General features: G+C 47.9%; 1 protein-coding gene across 3 annotated transcripts in view; it reads right to left on the reverse strand.

Annotated features, from left to right (window-relative positions):
* Rhbdl3 (rhomboid like 3) overlaps window positions 1–21,318 on the reverse strand; it is a 55,008-nt gene that overhangs the window by 9,482 nt on the left and 24,208 nt on the right. For 2 of the 3 annotated variants that reach the window (XM_021178181.3, XM_085829762.1), the window contains 3 exons: window positions 16,266–16,414; window positions 15,085–15,197; window positions 9,379–9,479 (listed from right to left, as the gene is read on the reverse strand). In XM_021178181.3, coding sequence (XP_021033840.1) covers window positions 9,379–9,479; window positions 15,085–15,197; window positions 16,266–16,414 — 363 coding nt within the window. The remainder of the gene's footprint in view (window positions 1–9,378; window positions 9,480–15,084; window positions 15,198–16,265; window positions 16,415–21,318) is intronic. The other variant, XM_085829763.1, reaches the window with a different exon arrangement.

Consider the following 21,318-nt stretch of genomic DNA (forward strand, 5'->3'; position numbering starts at 1 on the left):
AACCTGGAACCATCAGGGTAAGAATCATGCCCGTGAAGAATGAGTGAGGACCACGGGAGCCTCCAACCCTCCAACCCAGGAGGGGTCACGTTCACTGTGGTCGAGTCTCAAGCTGAGCCGAGACAATGTGCAATCACTGCTCGTGTTCTAGACAAGTCCATCTCTAACATGCACAAAACCTAAGGGCCTGCTGTGTGGGTTATGGGTTTCTTGTCACTGAGGTACCAAATGCGGGCTTCAGCACCTGAGGCGTGAGCTAGAGGAGGGGAGTGGCCAGATGGCCTTCAAACAAGCCTCTCTCTCCCCAGAAAATCTCAAAAAACCCTAAGCCTCCAGAGCAAATAAACAGAATACAATTATTCACCTTACAAAAGGATTTTTCACTGTACAAAAGACTCCTCCGTGGGATTCTTCTGAGGGGCTCCTCTGCGGAGTACTCAAAGCACAATTCCACTTACACAGACGCATGCACACACAGTGGAGTGGGCTCTGCTTGGCTAAAGAGGAAACTAGGCATAGCCAGGGACTTTGGTTCCCTCCCATCCATTCACTCTGCCCCATTGGCTGTCCCAGGCCCTGCTCCAGGGCATTGTAAACTTCACAGGGGTCTCAAGTAGTGGGGAAGTGGAAGAAGCAAGCCTTGGAAAAACTGCAGAGAAAATTTCCTTTTTCTTAATCAGAATTTGCTCGAAGTATTCTGTCTTAATGCTGTGAACAAGCCATAACTTCTAAGAGTTTGAGTTTCTTTTTTTTTTTTAAGATTTATTTATTTCATGTATGTGGGTACACTGTCACTGTCTTCAGACACCAGAAGAGGGCATTGGATCCCATTACAGATGGTTGTGAGCCACTGTGTAGTTGCTGGGACTTGAACTCAGGACCTCTGGGAGAGCAGCTGGTGCTCTTAACAGCTGAGCAATCTCACCAGCCCCTGAGTTTCATTTTCTTAAGATAAAGAAAGGGTTCCTAACCAAAAGAAGGAGGAGAGGGGGAGGAGGAGGAGGAGGAGGAAAGGAAGGAAGGGAGGGAGGACAGAAAAGCATCGGTAGAAAAGCACGCTGTTAACCCCAGCACTCAGGAGGCAGAGGCAGGTGGATCTCCGAGTTCAAGGTCAGCCTGGTTTACAGAGTGAGTTCCAGGACAGGACAGGGGTACATAGAGAAGCCCTGTCTTGAAAAAACAAAACAAAACAAAACAAAAAATCAAATGCACAATTATAGTTATTTAAAAAAAAACATATTCCTTGGCTGGCTAGATGGCTTGCTGCCAAGTATAAGCTAAATCTGTTCCCCGGGATCTACAGAGGGAAGAGAAGTGATTCCTGCAAGCTGTCCCTTAACCTCTACACATGCAGCATGGTACACACATTGCTCAGCCCCAGACACAGAAGTGAATAAGATAAAACATCTCAAAAGGATTATAAAATGTACTGTCTGGTAAGTTATTTTGCTAATTGCTTTGTAAATAACAAGTGTTCTGTATTCAATAAACTTAAAATCTTTCAGAGTTAAAGAAGACTAGGAGGTAGGGGAGAAGAAAGAGGAAAAAGAGAAGGAGGAGGAGGAGGAGGAAGAGGAGGAGGAGGATCAGTTTGGAAGGCTGGAAGGTACCAAGTCCCAGACCTTCAACAGGAATCACACTAAGACCCTGTCCACAGCCAGCCCCCTTCATTAGGGAGGTGGACGGCACACAGCCCTCTTAAACGACAAAGTCTAACATCTGCTTGTTGGATTCTCTTTAGAAGCAAATGGCAGGGTAAGACTGGGACTTCTAGTATCTATCAAAGCATCTTTTTTTTTTTTAAAGATGTATTTATTATTATAGATAAGTACACTGTAGCTGACTTCAGACACACCAGAAGAGGGCATCAGATCTCATTACGGATGGTTGTGAGCCACCATGTGGTTGATGGGATTTGAACTCAGGACCTCTGGAAGAGCAGTCAGTGCTCTTAACTGCTGAGCCATCTCTCCAGCCCCTATCAAAGCATCTTGATAGGGGCTGTGTTTCTCATGGACCCAGGAACCCAATCCCTGAAGTGGACCTCGTTCCTCCTGCAGCCAGAAGGTGGTAGGCCACGTGGCCTTCAGATGCTATGATCACAGGCTCATGCTTCAGTTTCGGATATATATATCTATATATATATATATATCTTTGTAGATGGCATGGTGCTGTCTGCTGCCCAGGAGTGTGACCACATGTGATAGCCGGACTGTACATGTAAAGGTTACACGGGGTGAGAAGGAGGTGGAATGGCAGGAGAGCTTCCTTAGCAAGTATAAGACCCTGAGTTCTAGTCCCAGGAAAAAGAAGAAAGAAGGAGGCAGGGATGGAAGAAAGGAAAATGATTTATTAAGAAGTAAATTCTGACTGGGTAGTGGTGGCACATGTCTTTAATCCCAGCACTCATGTGGAAGAAGTAGGCAGATTTCTTTGAGTTTGAGGCCAGCTTGGTCTACAGAGTAAGTCCCAGGACAGGCCAGGCTGAGATATGTTCTTGCTATATATCCAGGCTGGCTTCTAACTGTGATTCTCGTGCTTTGGCCCTGCAACTGCTTGGATTACAGGTATTTGCATGGTCTCAATGTTGCATATGAAAATGTGGTCTCTTCCACTGGGTCTTGAGACATAGTCAGGTAGAGTGAGTTAGAATATCTCAGCTGTCTTCCCTTGCGGAAGTCTTCCGCCTCTGTACTCCTTCTGTTCTTCATCTGGGATCAGCCTTAAAGAACACTATCCAGGGCTGAGCATATAGCTCAGTTGTAGAGTGCTTCCCTCGCATGCACAAAGCCCTGGGCACTACATAAAGCAGAGGTGGAGGCACACAGAAAGTAATAAATAAATAAGCGAACATATCGCAGTGTCTATTCTTGATCTGACACAGCCATCACTGGGGAGGCTCCTAACTCCCCCACTTTTTTCAAAGATTTATTATTTATTTTATGTATGTGAGTACACTGTAGCTGTACAGATGGTTGTGAGCCTTCATGTGGTTGTTGGGGATTGAATTTTTAGGACTTCTGCTAGCTCCGGTCAACTCCGCTAGGTCAGTCTCTGCTTGCTCTGGCCCAAAGATTTATTTATTATTATACATAAGTACACTGTAACTGTCTTCAGGCACACCAGAAGAGGGCGTCAGATCTCATTATTATGGGTGATTGTGAACCACCATGTGGGTGCTGGGACTTGAACTCAAGACCTTCAGAAGCGCAGTTGGTGCTCTTACCCGCTGAGCCATCTTGCCAGCTCTTAACTCCCTTTTCTCCAGTGTCCTTGTTTGTGAATTTGACACAAACAGTCCCTATGTCAATTACCAACTTTATCAGATGATTATAAAGAATGAAATGAATTAACAAGCATAAAATAGTAATTATATGTTATGGGCATCCTATCAATGTCTAATCTTAGTATAATGTAAAATCTCAGTCTAATCCAGACCCTGGAAAAACATGATGAGTTCACCCTTCCATATCAACTCCATATGCTACTCCCTCCCTCCCCCAGTTCACAACCACTCTCTAAGAGATTGTGAAACATTTTGTCTGCCTTTCTTCTCTCCCCAGCTGCTCAGGGAGCTGAGGGAATTCCAATCTCCCAGCAGTGAAGGGGTTAAATTACAGAGTCTTCTCTGCCCTTCAGCTTCTTATTTTTACAGACCCATTATTCCCTCCAGGAAATGAGTACCAGGAGAGGAGTCTCACACAACAGGCCCTGCCTCTGCTCTAAGTGTGGAAGAGCTCGGCCCCTGGGAAACAGGCCCTCTAATTCCAGTCCCTCTCACAGCCACAGAACAAGTAGGGTACCAGTCTCCCTCACATCATGTTCACCCAATTAAAAGAACTTGCTTAGCGTGTGTGAGGCCCTGGGTTCAATGCTCAGTACAACGCTCGCACGCACACACACAATCACTCACACATAAACATACAAAATCATACATATACACACAATCACACAACCACACACACACAAACATAATTTCACACACATACACACAATCACACACACAATCACACACATACAATATCACACACTCAGACAATCACACACACAAACACAATCATACACACACACACAAATACACACATACACAATCACACACACCATGAAAGCATGGTACATAAATCAGGCATGGTTTATCTCTCCTACAAGAGGCTATTCACTTAATTACATAAACCTTAGGGCAGAGGTTTTTTCTTTGTTTTAGCAGCTATCTTTCTTGAGCTTTGACAATGAAATTCAGTTTGCAAAGATTTGCTTCTCAAATATTTTAGGAAAACATCGAACACACAGCAAAGTGTAAGTAAATAGCTTGCATATTTAGAAATGGAACTGTGGGTTATGGGCCCATCAGGCAATTAATAAATTATTCCATCAGGTGGATCTTTCTATTTTCAGTGTTTAAAATAAGAAGTCTTGATTGAAAGCCTTTTTGTGAGCCACATTTTTGGCTGAAATAGTTTCTGACTTTAATTCTTTGGTGTCAACTGAAAGTTTTTAAAAATCTCTCTCTCTCTCTCTCACACACACACACATACACACACATACACACACACATATACACACCACATACACACACATTCAGGGTCTATTAAACTAATTGTTTGTGTTCCCATGTGTATGTGTGTATCTATGTGTGTGATTCTGAGTGTGAGTAAAGACAGGTGTGCCAAGGTGCAGATGTGACGGTCAAGGACATTGCTTAGACAGGGTCTTTACTGTTTGATACTGCATTTTCCAGACTAGCTGGTTCATGAGCTTCTGGCGATTGTCTTGTCTCATAGTCCATCTCCTTAGAAGGATGCTGGGTACGCTACCACACCCAGCTCTGCGTGGTCCTAGCGCCTGGACTCAGGTTCTCAGGCTGCTGCAGTCAGCCCCTTACCTACCGAGCCACCTTCCCAGATCCTGGTTTTGCTTCTGAGACATGTTTTTTCTATGTATCCTAGGCTGGCCTTGAACTCTTTTTTTTTTTTTTTTTTTTTTTTTTAAGCTTCAGACAGTCCAGAAGAGGGCATCAGATTTCGTTATGGATGGTTGTGAGCCACCATGTGGTTGCTGGGATTTGAACTCCGGACCTTTAGAAGAGCAGTCGGTGCTCTTAACCACTGAGCCATCTCGCCAGCCCGGCCTTGAACTCTTGATCCTCCTGTCTAAGCCTTCCAAATGGGAGGATTATAGGTGTGTACTACCACAATCACAAGACATACTTTTATGTAGGGCAAGAAATCTCAAATTTAACAGCTAGTCCTGAGAACAGAGAGCTACCCATTTTTCTGGGATATAGCAGAAGCTTTAAGCACACACTTTTTGATCTCTGTCTGTAGATATGAAGTGTAATTCATACGTTAAATAATCACATACAAAGCTGGCAAGAGGGCTCAGTAGGAAATGGCCTCTGTCGGCAAGCCTGAGTTCAATCCTGGGGAAGCACGAGGAAGCAGGAGCTGACTCTCAAAGTTGTCCTTTGATATTTACATTGCACCAGGGCACATATGCACCCTCGTCTTTCCCCACAAAATAAAACACAAATGTAATCAGTTACATGTACAAGTATGCATGCATATGTGCACGCAGGTTCTCACTGCCACGTGGAAAGCACGTTCTGGCTTGTTTGTTCACATCTATCTAACAACTACCTTATGACAGCAATGGGAGCCCCAGGAGCTCACAGTGACAGGCCCAGCCATCAAATGGCTCTCAGATCCAGATTTCCTGACTGTCAAATCCATAGTTTTTCTACCGTTTACTCTGATGAGATACTGTCTAGTGAATGAACACTCCACCCTCATTTTGGAAGTAAATCAACAGTGTATCTATTAGGTTAAGGGATATGAAATTGCTAATATTTAACCACTTCTCAGTCACAGATATGGTACTTTTTAAAAAACAGGGTCTCTCTATGTAGCCCTGGCTGTCCTAGAACTCAATATATAGACCAGTCTGGCCTTTTGTGCCATTTCTCAACATAGAGCTAAAGGTAAAAGCAGTCCCTAGATTATTAGGGGGATTTGGAAGTACATTATATTAAGCTCCAAGGACTATCAGCTCCCAGGAGGCAGGCAGGGAGCTGCTTTCTTCTGGAAAGGCGTGAAGGTCTCCAATGGAACTGCTATCTCCATGGCCAGGGGCTGGCTGCTCACCAGACAGAAGTGTAAACTGACCAGAACTGTTTCCCAGGTCCCTGGGTGCCTGTGACCTACCCTTCAGTGCTGAGTGGACTGTCCTCCCCACCAGACCTTCTGGGGTACCACAGCTGCTTCCCACGAGGCAGGAGGGGGCAGACCATCATAAACTCCTGCCTTCTTCTTTTTCTACTGTGCTCGCTCACCACCAACCCCCCCCCATCCCCTGTCCCCATCCCTATCTTGCAGGAATGGGAGGGAGAAGGTCAGTATTTCCTTCTCCAGCTGAGAGGAATTGGGGCAGGGGGAGGAGGGGGAAGAGGGGGAGGAGGGAGAGGAGGCAGATTTCAGAGGAATAGCTCTGTCTGAGGAAAGACAGAATTGATAGAGGATGACCCACTTAGAAGGGCCATGTGAGGCAGCCCCCAGCACCCCGGCCCCCAGCAGACTGAGCTGTGTGTGTAAAGGGGAACACACCCCAAACCCTCACACCCAGGCCTGCTCTCCCACACCCACCCTAGTCTCACACTCAGGCCTGCTCTCCCACACCCACCACACCCACCCTAGCTCACACTCAGGCCTGCTCTCCCATACCCACCCTAGCTCACACTCAGGCCTGCTCTCCCACACCCACCCTAGTCTCACACTCAGGCCTGCTCTCCCACACCCACCCACAGTCTCTCTGCTAGCACACACTCAGGCCTGCTCTCCCACACCCACCCACAGTCTCTCTGCTAGCACACACTCAGGCCTGCTCTCCCACACCCACCCACAGTCTCTCTGCTAGCACACACTCAGGCCTGCTCTCCCACACCCACCCACAGTCTCTCTGCTAGCACACACTCAGGCCTGCTCTCCCACACCCACCCACAGTCTCTCTGCTAGCTCACACTCAGGCCTGCTCTCCCACACCCACCCACAGTCTCTCTGCTAGCACACACTCAGGCCTGCTCTCCCACACCCACCCACAGTCTCTCTGCTAGCTCACACTCAGGCCTGCTCTCCCACACCCACCCACAGTCTCTCTGCTAGCACACACTCAGGCCTGCTCTCCCACACCCACCCACAGTCTCTCTGCTAGCACACACTCAGGCCTGCTCTCCCACACCCACCCACAGTCTCTCTGCTAGCACACACTCAGGCCTGCTCTCCCACACCCACCCACAGTCTCTCTGCTAGCACACACTCAGGCCTGCTCTCCCACACCCACCCACAGTCTCTCTGCTAGCACACACTCAGGCCTGCTCTCCCACACCCACCCACAGTCTCTCTGCTAGCACACACTCAGGCCTGCTCTCCCACACCCGCCCACAGTCTCTCTGCACACACTGGAAGTTGCCAGAATTTAGCCCAGTAGCAAATGTAGTCACCCAGGTTCTCTCTCTCCCTCTCCTGCTCTCCCTCTCAGCTCACAAAGGTGCGGAGGGGAGGAGAAGAAGGCACAGAGCGAGAGGCAGTGAGCATGGTGAGCATGGTGCTGACCTGGAAAGCAGGGAGTCCAGTAGGCTGTGCTGGGCTGCCAGCACTTGAAGCTGAAGCAGAAGGATTGCCACAAGTTTGAGGTCAGCTTGGACTACACAGTGAGTCCCAGGCTGGCGTGGGATAACCCTAACCACGGAAAAGAAAACAAGAGCGGGAGGGATAGGAGGAGAAGGAAGGGGGAGAGGAGAAGAAGGAGGAGGGAGAGGAGGAAGAGAAGGGAAGGAGAGAAGGAAGGGAAAGAAGGAGGGAGGGAGGAAGAGAAGTCAGACGCCACACTTGGAAGGCTGAGGTAGGATTATGAGTTCCAGGACATCCTAGATAATGTGGCAATGGCTTGCTCACCCAAAACACAAAAACCCAGATGAAACCATGGGAGAATGTAGAGACTCCAAAAAACTGTGACACCCGAGCATCACAAGTGCCTTGTGGGGGAAAAAAAAGTGACAACAGGGCCAGGAACAGGAGGGGCTCCCGGGAATCTGTTACCTCCCTGGACTCTCCCTCCCCCCTGCCCTCCCAAACCTTGTAGGCAGGGTGAGTAAGTCAGGCACAGGGGAATAAGTGTATAAAGAAGAGAGGCTCCTTAGGCTAATATGGGTGTGAGGATAGCCGAGTCCCATTCAAAAGGCCTCCACTGCCTCTAAACTAGACAAGCTCCCCACCACAGGGTCTTCAACATACCAATTTGAAGGCCCTGCTTAGTCTGAGTCTGCCTGGGTTCTTTTGTAAAGAATGAGGAGTTAAGTTAATATTCAAGTGTTTATTTTCATTTTCTTTCTCAACCATTACACATCACCTCATTTCAGAGGTGAGAACCCAAGGGACAAAGCCGTGAGTGGGTGAGTGAGTGAGTGAGTGATCACCAGGTCACCTTTTAGGAGTGGGCATCAAGGATTCAGGCCTAGGTGCCTGTCTCCCTAAAATTGTATAACAAAGAGGGAAAAAGAACGGGACCCTGACTGTGTGAAGGGCTGGATCAGGGGACAGCACCCAGATGGCTATCAGGGGACATGGAACAAGGGACAACACCCAGATGGCTGTCAGGAAGTGCGGCGTGGGGTCATGACCTTGGGCAGGTTGCTTATTCTTTGTTTGTGTGTTTTATTTTGTTTTGATACAGGGTTTCTCTGTGTAGCTCTGGCTGTCCTGGAACTCACTAAAGACCAGGCTGGCCTCGAACTCATAAATCCGCCTGCCTCTGCCTCCCGAGTGCTGGGATTAAAGGCGTGCGACACCACGCCCAGCAGGTTACTTACTCTTATAAGGTCTGCTTTTCTTTTTTTTTTTTTTTTAAGATTTATTTATTTATTATATGTAAGTACACTGTAGCTGTCTTCAGACACACCAGAAGAGGACATCGGATCCCATTACAGATGGCTGTGAGCCACCTGTGGTTGCTGGGAACTGAACTCAGGACCATGCTCATAATCGCTGAGCCATCTCTCCAGCCCAGTCATGGGGTTTCATCACAGCAATGGTGACCCTAACTAAAACACTAAGTGGCCAGATTTTAAAACAAATTTTGAGGAAACAGGTGGACTAGGGAGACAGGCATATTTGCAGGCCAAGCCTGGCCTGAGAAAATATGACCTCATCCTGGGAAGGACTCAGGTGAAATGGCTCTGCAAAGGGAGATGCAACTATAAGCCATGCTACAGCAGGCTAGCCTGGCACGTGGCAGGCCTGGGCTGAGAGAACTATAGAGGGTGGATGTCCAAGCTCAGTGATGACAGAGGAGAGATAGGAAGACCCACAGGGAACAGGGGCTGCTCACCATGACAATGTTGGCCAGGTGGGCAGAGACGAGCGCATACACCCCTCCGGAAGAGCCCACAACAGGTGCAGTCATGTCAGCCACAGACACCGCCAAGGAGCCTGGCACAGAGAGAGTGAAAACCATCAAGAGTGTTGGACTCGCTGTGCAGCCCAGCCCTGTCCCTCGCCTTCTGCCACGGGAGCAGAGCAACTCCGCAGCAGCAGGCTCCATCTCCTCCCCTTTCGATACCATGCTGCCTTGCGGCTTCCTCTGGACTGTTCAGAAGGTCTGTGTATGGTGGGACAAACCCCGTGTTCAAGTTTCTCGTTTTACTGATGGGAAACCAAGATTCAAAGGACAAGCCTGACTGGCTCCAACTGGGACTGATCCCAAACCAAGTCACCTGCTTCAGCCACATCTGGTGGTGTCACAAAGCTGCCCCAGTGAACAGAAGGTGTCCCACACGGGCAGGCAGGCAGGGTACATATATCTGTCCCTCCTACCCAAGGCTCATTTCCACCCTGAAAGCCTTTGAAGAGGTGCTAAGAGTCTGCTCTTCCTGACACAGAAATCCTTTTCCTTCCTCCTAAGGCCAGGAATTGAACCTTGTGCCTTACGAAAGGCTGGGTAAGCCCTCAGCCACAGAGCAGTTCCCCAGCCTGAAAGCCATGTGGATCAGATCTGTGCTCTCGGCCCCGGAGTGGCAGCCTCATCACACTAGCTCAGAGGTGGCTTCTGCTCCTTCCACTGTCTCTTTGCTCAGCGGAATCTAGAAACTTGCTTAGCATCACCTCCCACCTCCTGCCAGTCAAGCTAAAGCACAAGAGAATCTCCCAAGTGGGGCTTCTCTGTAGGGAGAATGTCCTTGAAAGTCCAGAGAAGGGTGACATCACACTCTGGGGAGAGTGATGACATCACACCCTGGGGAGAGGGCAGTTCTGTGGCTGTTGGGTGTGCGAGATGATAAACTTTGCTCCTTGGATGAAGCTGGGCAGAGAGGAGATGGGAAATTTATTGTTCTGGTCGCATTTAAGTGTGATCAATGCTTTGGCTTCCAGGGAAGGACACAGGAGACTAAAAATAACTAGGAGGCAGAGCCCAGGGCACAGAGGGTGAGTGGCGGCTGGTCTGGGTGAGCAAGCAGAAAACCACGGTTGGAAAGTGCCTGCAGGCTCAGGAGTCAATTAGCCACGGGAGAGGAGGAGCAGGCCTAGGGTCCAAAGTTGCAAGTTTCACAAAGGTGGAACACCTTAGGAGGGGCTTCCTGAACCAGGACCTAAGACCATCTACATGGAGACGTGGAAAGAGATCCCCATGGGAGCACCCAGACCACCTGTCTCTCGACACCCTCTTTCCAAGTCCCTATGACCAATTCTTGCTAGCAAAGGAGATGTCATTTCTCTGGAAAAATTAAGCAGGCAAACCCCAAGCTATCATGACTCGAGGACTCCCAAATCCTTCTCTCAGCCGGTGGCAGCTAGAGATCTTTACCTTTGTCCTATCTTGCTTTGGGCTTTAATTTGCTATCTTAACTGTTGTCCCTTTTATTGGCCTATCCACGGGGTTCAGCCATAAATATCCCAAAGCAGGGGAGTTGGGTATGGGGAATCCCTGGGTAGCAAACAAATGGGCAGCATGATCTGCATGACAAAAGATTCCCACACTCCCCTGGCTACTGTGTGAGCGCTGCATTGCAGGACAGCACAGGGCCAGCTGCCTAAACCAGCTCCTCATTAATTACTGTTTGCAGCAAGCAAGCCCGGCTTCACCCAGCTGCTCTCTTTCCTCTCTGATGGATGCATGCAAATCGGCTCCTTCTCTGTGCCCCAGAGCAGTCAGGGTCAGAGATGTATCACCGCAGCCTCCAGGGACAGAAGTGCCCTGCCAGGATCAAGCAAACACAGCATTGACCTTTCCCTCACCCTTCCCTGCGTTTAGAGTCTTGACCTTTGGGCCAGAGACCAGCTAGGAATCATGCAGGAGTATGGAATGGGAATGAAACTGACCAGTTGTGAGACCTTAGGCATTGCTCCTAAATTCTTTTGGCTTTAGTATTCACATGTATGAGATGTGAAGGTATAAAGCTTTTTACATCCTGAACAGTGAAACCTAGTTTTCAAGGATTCCTGGGTTTCCTAATTTACTGGGCAGAGCAGAAATCCCCTCTGGCTATGTGGGGTGGGACCTGAGGAGCAAGGCTGTTTGTCCACACAAGGGGAGGGGGCTCCTCAGTCCTTCCCAGATCAGGAATTCAATGTCCCCACATCATTGAATTTGGTTGAAGATCCAGAGGCTTTGGGCTTTGATTTTGAACTGAAATACATGTATCTGTTAAAGACATATTTAAAGGTTTTATGTAGACTATACTGGCCTTGAACTTGCCGAGACCCTCCTGCATTGCCTCCTGAGTACTGAGATAACGAACTTGCACAAATGTCTCATTTTATAATATTTATTACCTTCCAAGACTTACTTTCTTTCTTTCTTTCTTTTGTTTTTTTTTTTTGTTTGTTTGTTTGTTTGTTTGGTTTTGGTTTTTTGGTTTTTTGGTTTTTGGTTTTTTCGAGACAGGATTTCTTTGTGTAGCCTTGGCTGTCCTGGAACTCACTTTGTAGACCAGGCTGGCCTCGAACTCAGAAATCTGCCTGCCTCTGTCTCCCGAGTGCTGGGATTAAAGGCGTGCGCCACCACGCCCGGCATCTTCCAAGACTTTTCTAAGGTCCCTGCATCAGTTGGGGCTGGACGGATCTACGCATACAGAGTAGTAAAAGACACCCAGGGAGACTGTGGACCAGGCAGGATCCCTTCCTAACTTGTTAGGAAACTCATAGCTAACAGGACCTTAAAGGTCAGGACAAATCCCATGGAGGTGGTAGGGTCAGACAATGGCAAGATGGAGTGCCACGCCTCACCTCTGCACAGCACAAACCAAGGGGCTGGTCTCCAAAACATTTTCTGGGTCCGTGTCATCATGCAGGTGAGTTGGTGGCCTTGCCATTAAGGCACAGCTGCAGTGGTTTTACCCTGCAAAGTTTGAAGGCAGGTGTTCTCCCACATCTCCCTTGGCCACTAGGAAAAACTCAAATTAACACTGGCAGAACATTTACCTCTTAGCAATGTTACTTTATTTATTCATGTATTCTTTCATCTACTCTACAAATATTTATTACCTAACAGGTGCTGAGCTCTAGGGATGCATACTGGTTTCTACAAACTCTGTAACGAAATGTTGCTGATACACTTTGGTGCCCTGTTTGTTTGCATTTGACACAGTAACTCACATAGCTCAAGCTGGTCTCAAAGTCATTATGTAGCCAAGGATGACCCTGAGGCTCCAGGTCTTCCTACCTCTACCTCCCACGTGTTGGGATTGCAGCTGTGCGCTAAGGTGTATCTTAGCAGTGCTCCCGCATGCCCTGCTAAGATATGGGCTCTAAAAGATTGTTAGTGGTGTAACTGTTCATCTTTAGTGTCTGTCGTTCACAGGACAGGATACAGTGCACAGGGCTCTACCCTAACTTGATTACTTAGAAGTGTTTATCTCACCTTTCTGAATAACCTATTCATGGGCGTGACCATGGCCACCTTATGAACCTTACAAAATTGTGACGTATACTGGTGATGACACACAAGACCTGAATCATACACCTGAGTATTGTAGATGTCCTATGGGTCAGCCATCAGTGATAAATAGGATGGCTTTGGGTTTGAAATAGCTTCACTGGCAGGGAGTAAAGCCAGGTCAGATACCGGTCAAGGCGTTTCCTTGGTTTCTGATTATCTGCACAAACGCAAAGGCCTGCCTTCCGGCTCTCATCATACCGAGGTTGTATCTACAGGGCAATCTTTGGGGTCACAGAGCCCATGTGGGTGACCAGCTTCACCACTTACACAGAAGCTGTGTCTTCCTGGGCAAGTCACTTGTTCCTCTAAACCCTGGCTTCAGGTTTTTTGTTTTTGTTTGTTTTATTGTTTTTCTCTCTCTCACTGTGTAGCTCAAGCTGGCCTTGAACTTCTGATCCTTTTGGTTTAGTCTCAGACACAGTTATTACAGGAATGTGCTACACCAAACCCCAGCCTTGGGCTCCAGACCCACGGCAGGTAGAAAGGGGTGGCCACGTGCAGTGGTGGTGAGGACTCCATGCATGTCGACCATGGGTAAGAATTAACTCTCTAGTCAAGGTCTATCTGTCTCTAAGGGTTTCTCTCTGGGGATACAGAGGGGGAGCAGTGTAGGAAGATCAACCCACAATCTCGTTGGGGGTCAATAACATGATTTGTAGTGGCCTGAATCAATGGCTCCAGCAGAACACTGTGTGCCCCTGGCTCCACGCTGCAGCCCCCACAGCCTCCTATCTTGGTGACGTGCCTTACTTTTGTCTGCACCTTCCCAGTCTGCAGTGACATCACTGCGGAGGGATGTTTGTGCTGTCTCCCCACCGTGTCATCTGTTCCGGGTGAGGGCTGAGTCATTTTTGAATCTCACTTCTGTCTTCCAAGTTCCTGGCACCCCGAGTCTAATTGACTACTAACTGCAAGTGTTACGAGTGCCTTCCCCGTTCCTTGCCATTTAACATCTGGGACTCTGAGAAATTAGGTAGGGAACGCACAGCAGCCATAAATCCCCAGGTGGCGTGACTAGAAGGTGTGTGGGTGGCTGAGAGAGAAGTCTGGAACCTGGAGGTGCTCACTCGACCTCTGTTAAGGACATAGAAAGTGCTGCATTCAGGGAAAGGTCTTTAGGGCGCTGTCCATGGTGCAAGGAGCTGGGCACAGATGCCAGGGACAGTGCTGGGAGGGTGTTGTGTCCTGTCCTGTCCCCTCCCTCCCCACCCCCACCCCCGACTCCTGCACAGGGTCTACAGACTAGTGTTGGAGGTAGAGTGGGAACCTTCCTGCTCTGAAGTCGCTCACTTTCATCACCAACTGTCTCTTGTTTACAAGGCCAAGGCTGCCCAGCTCTCTTGAGGACAACACTAATGCCACTCAGAAAGGATTAAGATCTTACACACACACACACACACACACACACACACACATACAGAGAGAGAGAGAGAGAAATTGAGGGGGGGTTTACATCTTCAGTTGGAGGTATCACGGTAGAGACTCAGTGGTCTGAAATGCTCTCTGGAGAATTCACTCACACCCCATCCCCACGTCAGACACACAGACTTCTTCCGACAGGGGTATCCACTATCTCCTAGGCCAGACTGTCCTATCCTCGGAGGGTCACTCGAGGGATCCATGGCAGGTCTGGGTAGAAGAAAAAGCTCCCTATGGGTTTAGATGTGCCTTGGCCAGAAAGCTGCCTGGCTTCATTCACATCACTGATGCCCTGGGTGTTGTGCACACTGCACAGTGAGAGGAGCTTCTCGTTATGTGGTGAGTCTCCCCACAACAGCAAGCAGCTCTCATTAGCTCTGCCTACAAGCTTGATGGGACCAAAAGGGACCAAGGAATTTGCCCAGGCTTACACAGCTGGAACATGGGAGTCTGATGGCAGGAACTCTGTCAGTAGGCCTGTTCCAATCATATGCTCTGCCCTCTTTCCAGAACATACCTCCCTGTCTGTGTAGCTGTGGGAAATATGCCTAGCGGACAATTCTGAGTCAGGGACCCTGGAGATGAGGATGTGTGTGTGCCCAGGAAGCCTGGGCTTGTACCACCCATGGGATCTCCTCTGACATTCCCTGGGGAGGAACACCGCAGGGCCCGCCTGCCTACCTGCCACAACACCGGCCACGTAGACAAGCCCAATTCGGGTGGCTCCGTGCACCATCTCCAGGGGTACCCCTACCAGCAGCTGCAGTGCCACATTGAGTCCCAGCTGTTCCACCCTGTGACAGACCACGGTCATTAATTCACCTGGCAAATGCTCTGTGCCGAGATACTGGGAGCCAGCAGGTTGGTGCGAGGCCCCATTCTTTGCCTTTGAGCAGCTCATGGGCTGTGGAGGGGACTTGACTGTCATGGGAAAAAAAATTCCTTTCTGCTGGGACAGAATACACATAAGAGACCTGGTAGTGACAGGCAGGTAGTCTGTATATGTGGCTGTGACAGGGACTAGCCATGCCCAGGACCTAGCTGCTCCAGGGGTTAACTTGCAAGAAGCCAAGACTCAGAGAGTGGCTTAGTCACAGCCCAGGTGTCTGGTCAGCTTGACCTGCCCCATTCCCCAGCTCTGGGCTCACTCTGGCTTTTTTACCGTATCTACAAGCACTACTGAGCCCAAGAACAGAGATGGTCTCAAAACATCTCAATGCATTAGCGACCTCTTGGAACTTAGCAATGCATCATTTTCTCTTAAATTCTTACAAAGGGAGGTTCTCTTTCCTGGCATGAGAAGGGGCCTTCTTGACTGGCTCCAAACTCAGGGCTGGGAGAGGGGCCCCAGGCTTTCTTTCCCTGGACAGACTATGATGGGGAATCGGTTGTTGCAAGAAATTAGTCCTTTTCTTTGCTCGTTACACACACTGATGAACAATGCTGGCGGCTGGTCACATGACCCTCTTTGCTTTGGCCACTAGGAAGGCACAGATAGAACATTTCAGCCTACCTTTGCCAAGTGCACAGAGCCGCACCATTACATGTGTGTAGGAATCCCATTGCTGGCTCTCAGCATTCTCTCTCTGTCTCCTTTCCACACACACTTAACAACTGGTGTGTTTGGTATTGGAGGTGCTGCAAGAAGCTATCTCAGATCTGCAACCAAGTCATTAAAATAAATTGATAACCTAATTCCAGAGTGAGAGGGTCCTTGCCTAGCACTGCAGAGACCCTAGGTCCAATCCTCAACACTGTAAAAAATTAATTTTAAAGCACGAGTGTGTAAATGTGTATATAATATGTTGAGATATATTTCGGCTCCACTCACTCTTCTGCAGGGACTACGGAGAGATACTCACCCTGCATGCATGAAGATGTATGTCACATAGCGCCAAGCCTGCGCACGGAGCTGCGGGTGGTAAACCAGAGAGTTCTTCAGGTATCGAGGGTGCGTCACCTGCAGCACAAACTGATCCAGTAGGACCCCGTTGTACAGGAAAAGGGCAACCTGGAAGAAGAGCAGTAGAGAGGCGAGGCCAGTCACTAGACACACGACAGCCCAGGATGTCCCTTGTGCTGATGGCACTGAGGTCATGACAGGAGGCTGTCAACTCACCCTTCCAGAGAATGAAAGGAGCCCACAGCCAGCACACCCTTATCAGAGAACCTCTCTCACTGTACTTGTCTGAACTGTGTAATGAGGTTCCTGGATCTCCCTGTCTATGCTTCCTTGGTGGGCGTGGTTTTTCAAGACAGGGTTTCTCTGTGTAGCCCTGGCTGTCCTGGAACTCACTCTGTAGACCAGGCTGGCCTCAAACTCAGAAATCCACCTGCCTCTGCCTCCAGAGTGCTGGGATTAAAGTTGTGCCATCACTTCCTGGCAAAGGTTGGCTTCTTAAAAATAAAACTAAACTAGACAAAATAAAGATAAAAATAAGGGCTGGAGAGATGGCTCAGTGAGTGGTTAAGAGCACTGGCTGCTCTTCCAAAGGTCCTAATTTCGATTCCCAGAAACCACACGGTGGCTCACAACCATCTATAATGGGATCTGATGCCCTCTTCTAGCATGCAGGTGTACATGCAGCTAGAGCACCATATACATAAAATAAAGATCTTTTAAAAAATAAAAATATGGTGGTAAAATAGACATAAATTTAGAATCTATAATTTATTTATACTTTTTTTAGTATAAGTGTGTGTGTGTGTCCCTACATCTGTGTGCCATCTTGCCAGCCTACCTAGTATCGTAGCCAGTTTTCACCGTACTGTTGAACAGCACCAAGTACATCCTCGCTGTGCTACCCTCACTATTCCCTGTGTGTGCACAAAACTCATTTCATCTTTCAGAACTGAAACTCTGTACCTACGACCAAGAACTCCCTGCTGTCCCTCCCTGCATCCCCACACACACCTACCATGTTGCCTTAAAGGTTGAATAATATTCTGCTGTATGTATCTGCTGCACTTTGGTAACTCATCCATTGGTCAGTGGGAACTTGTGCTCTGCCACCTGTTGTCTATTGTGAATGTCTCTGTGGACACGAGGGCAGGTAGCTTCTCCTGTCATGCTTTTAACTCTGAAGTGGAATTGCTACATAGATGGTCGTCTTAAGTTTCTTTTTTTTTTAAAGGATTTTATTTGAAGCCGGGCAATGTGATGCACACCTTTAGTTCTGGCACTCAGGAGGCAGAGGCAAGCAGATCTCTTTTTGGGGACAGCCTGGTCTACAGAGCGAGTTTCAGGACAGCCAGGGCTACATAAAGGAACCCTGTCTCAAAAACAAAACTAGTTTTTATTATTTTATATGTATCTGTGTATTGTCTACATTTGTATCTGTGTACACATGTATGTCTGGTGACCAGATCCTTTAGAACTGGAGTTACAGATGGTTGTGAGCCATCATGTCATAGGTCTGGGAATCAAAGCCAGGTTCCAGTGCCCTTTCTCGGCTGTCTCTCCAGCTCCGTGCCTCATTTTCTGAAGAAATCCCAGTTTCCCTGGTGGCTGCTCCACTTGGCTTCCCCAACAGCACACGAGGTCTCTGTTTTCTCCTTGTCTTCATGGATGTACCACACAGATTGGTTTTTCAGTTGACTGAGTATATTCATTTAGGCCCCAGAAGGGTATTTCCTATGGTGATTTCTCTGGAGCTCACTGTAAAATGTATCACTGTGTCCCTGGGTTCATAATTAGAGCATGTGCAGAACCATTTAAGGATGTTTTGGGTTCCAAGCTGGGCTACCACAGCACAGAAATCTAGGAGGGTGGGGGTTTTCTCTCCATAGCCCTGAATGTCCTTCCTTCTCTCTCTCTCTCTCTCTCTCTCCCTCTCTTTCTCTCTCTCTCTCTTTCCTTCCTTCCTTTCCCTCCCTTCCCCTTTCTTTCTTTTCTTTCTTTCTTTCTTTCTTTCTTTCTTTCTTTCTTTCTTTCTTTCTTTTAAAGATTTATTTAGGGCTGGAGAGATGATGCAGCGGTTAAGAGCACTGACTGCTCTTCTGAAGATCCTGAGTTCAAATCCCAGCAATCACATGGTGGCTCACAACCACCCATAACAAGATCTGACTCCCTCTTCTGGAGTATCTGAAGACAGCTACAATGCACTTACATATAATAAATAAATAAATCTTTTTTTAAAAAAGATTTATTTATCTTATGTATGTGTACACTGTTGGTATCTTTAGACACACTAGAAGGGGGCGTTGAATCCCATTAGAGATGGTTGCGATCCAAACCACCATGTGGTTGCTGGGAACTGAACTCAGGACCTTTGGAAGAGCAGTCAGTGCTCTTAACCCCTGAGCCATCTCTCCAGCCTGCCCTGAATTTCTTTAAGACAGGAGAACTGTAAACTGCTTTGTGTTTCCTCTCTCAATGTCAGCTGTGGGTACCATCATTCCGTTGTATTGCTGGTGTTGGACTCAGCCGGCAGTTCCGTGTTCCCTCATTTTCTGTTATGAAACCAGAGACTCGGGTTACTACAGCTCTGTGGAAACAGAAGCCTTGGGCTCTGAGAGAGTTAAAGCAGCTATTTAAGTAGCTTCCTTTTTTCCATATCGGGGATTCAAAATCCATACAGCTGAAGAGTTTTAAAATATGAACCAATCTGAACACAAACATTGGTTCCTTTGGACAAACTCAGGCAAATTATCTGAGTTATTTGGCCCTTACTTTCCATACCTGAAAATGGGTACTAATAATTAGACTGCCTGGTGGTCACAGTTTAATGGTGGTATGGCTGCTGATGGTGACAGCGTTCATCTCTACTCCTAGCGCTCCAGAGACAGAGACAGGAGGATTGCTAGTCTGAGGGCAGCTAGAGAAAGAATAAGACCCTTTCTTTTCTTTTTTACTTTTTTTTTTTTTTCATTTTCAAGACAGGGCTTCTCTATGTAGCCCTGGCTGTCCTGGAACTCACTCTGGCTGAATGATCATTTGTGTATGTGAGGCCAGGCTGGCCTCAAACTCATAGAGATATACCTGTCTCTGCCTCCCTGGTGCTAGGATTAAAAGCATGCACTCCTAACCACTGTAAGGAAGACAGCCTTTCTTAAAAGAACAACAAAATGGGCCAAAAGCACATATATACTCTCAGGCACACACACTCACAGAACTAATAAAATAAGTAAGTTAAACAAAGCAAGGGGCTGGAGAGCTGACCCAGCAGTTGAGAGCACTTGTTGCTCTTGCAAGGGACTTGGGTTTGGTCCCTAACACCAACATAGCAGCTCGTGATTATCTGTAACTACAGTTCCAGGGGATCTAACACCCTCTTCTGACCTCTGCGGATACTGCATGCATGTGGTGCACACACACATATTCATCCACACGAAGCAAATACATCTAACAAAATTTTTTTAAAATTCAAAAAGAGGTTTTTAAAATTGGGGTTGAGGGCACCAGATGGTTCCGTGGGTAAAGGCACTAGCCCCGGAGCCTGGTAACCTAAGCTCAGGGCTGGAATCTGAGAAGGAGAGAACGGATAAGTCGTCCTCCCGCCTAGACACGGGCACCACGCACCCACTCTCCCCACACACAAAGCAAGTAAATGAATAAATAAATGTCTTTTAAATTTTAAAATCGACAAAACAACAACAATAGCAAACATCAAGTTTAACACAAAGAGGCAGCTCAAGGCCCAGCACACACTTAGGGGAGGAAGCTATAATTCAGGCCACACTGGGCTTTCTGGACTAAGCCTGGGCATAGCTTAGACCAAGGGAGACCATATGCCCTGTTCTCCAAGATGCTGCTCAGGCAGCTGGGAAGAGAGGCCAATGGTAATAATGTGCTTGTCTGCAGCCTAGGTTTGATGTGCACGCGCACGCGCACAGCTGTTCTTTCCACCTAATGCCATTCAGGTGTCCTGGCAACAAGCAGAGCTTCCAAGGTATCTCGTTATTGTTGGTCCTCAAATAGACGTTAATAAACAGCCCCACACAGTAAGCGTTGGAAGAACACGGCTAAGAAAATCTCAGAAAAACACCACTGCAATATTTGCTTGGATGAAACCATAACAACACACAGATCTCTTCCTGCAGAACAGAGGGAGAGCTTTTTGTTTGTTTTGTTAGTTTGTTTTAGATGTTTTCTTTTCTTTCAAGTCAGGATTTTCTGTGTAGTCCTGGTTGTCCTGGAACTCCATCTGTAGACCATGCTGGCCTCAAACTCAGGGATCCACTTGCCTTTGCCTTATAGTTCCTTCAAACTATTTTTCTTTACTATTTTATTTCTGTGGATATTTTGCCTGCATATATATCAGTGCAGCACACTCATGCCTGGTGCCATCAGAGGCCCAAAGAGGATGTTGGAACTGGAACACTTGGAACTGGAGCCACAGATGGCTGTGAGCTGCCATGTGGACTCTGGGACTCAAACTTAGGTCTCCGAAGGCGCAGCCACTGCTCTAAACTAAGGCACTGCTCCCGCCCATTCCTGTTTTCTTTTATGGAGACAAGATCTCATTCTCTAGGGCTGGAGAGATGGCTCAGTGGTTAAGAGCACTGACTGCTCTTCCAAAAATCCTGAGTTCAATTCCCAGCAACCACATGGTGGCTCACAACCATCTACACTGTAATCTGATGCCTCTTCTGGGGTGTCAGAAGACAGCTTCAGTGTACTCATACACATTAAATAAATCTTTAAAAAAAAAATCTCATTTTCTAGCCCAGCCTGTCCTTGAACTCTTGGTGACCGTTCATGCGATTGCAAATATGAGTCTCCAAGCCCAGCCAGATTAAATAAAAATGAGGCGCACCATGAAAATGGCAAACAGAAGCCAGGCATCACTGCAGGAGCCAGAAGTGGGCTGGGCTACTGGAGTTCCTGTGCCAAACTGAGAACTGAGTGTCATCACACAGGGACAAGTCACAGACAGGAGTACCTGGGGAGTCCCTTGTCTGTGCAGGGCTCAT

The sequence above is a fragment of the Mus caroli genome, unplaced genomic scaffold (assembly GCF_978045245.1).
Source record: "Mus caroli unplaced genomic scaffold, Mus_caroli_1 scaffold_13, whole genome shotgun sequence".
NCBI classification, from domain to species: Eukaryota; Metazoa; Chordata; class Mammalia; order Rodentia; family Muridae; genus Mus; species Mus caroli.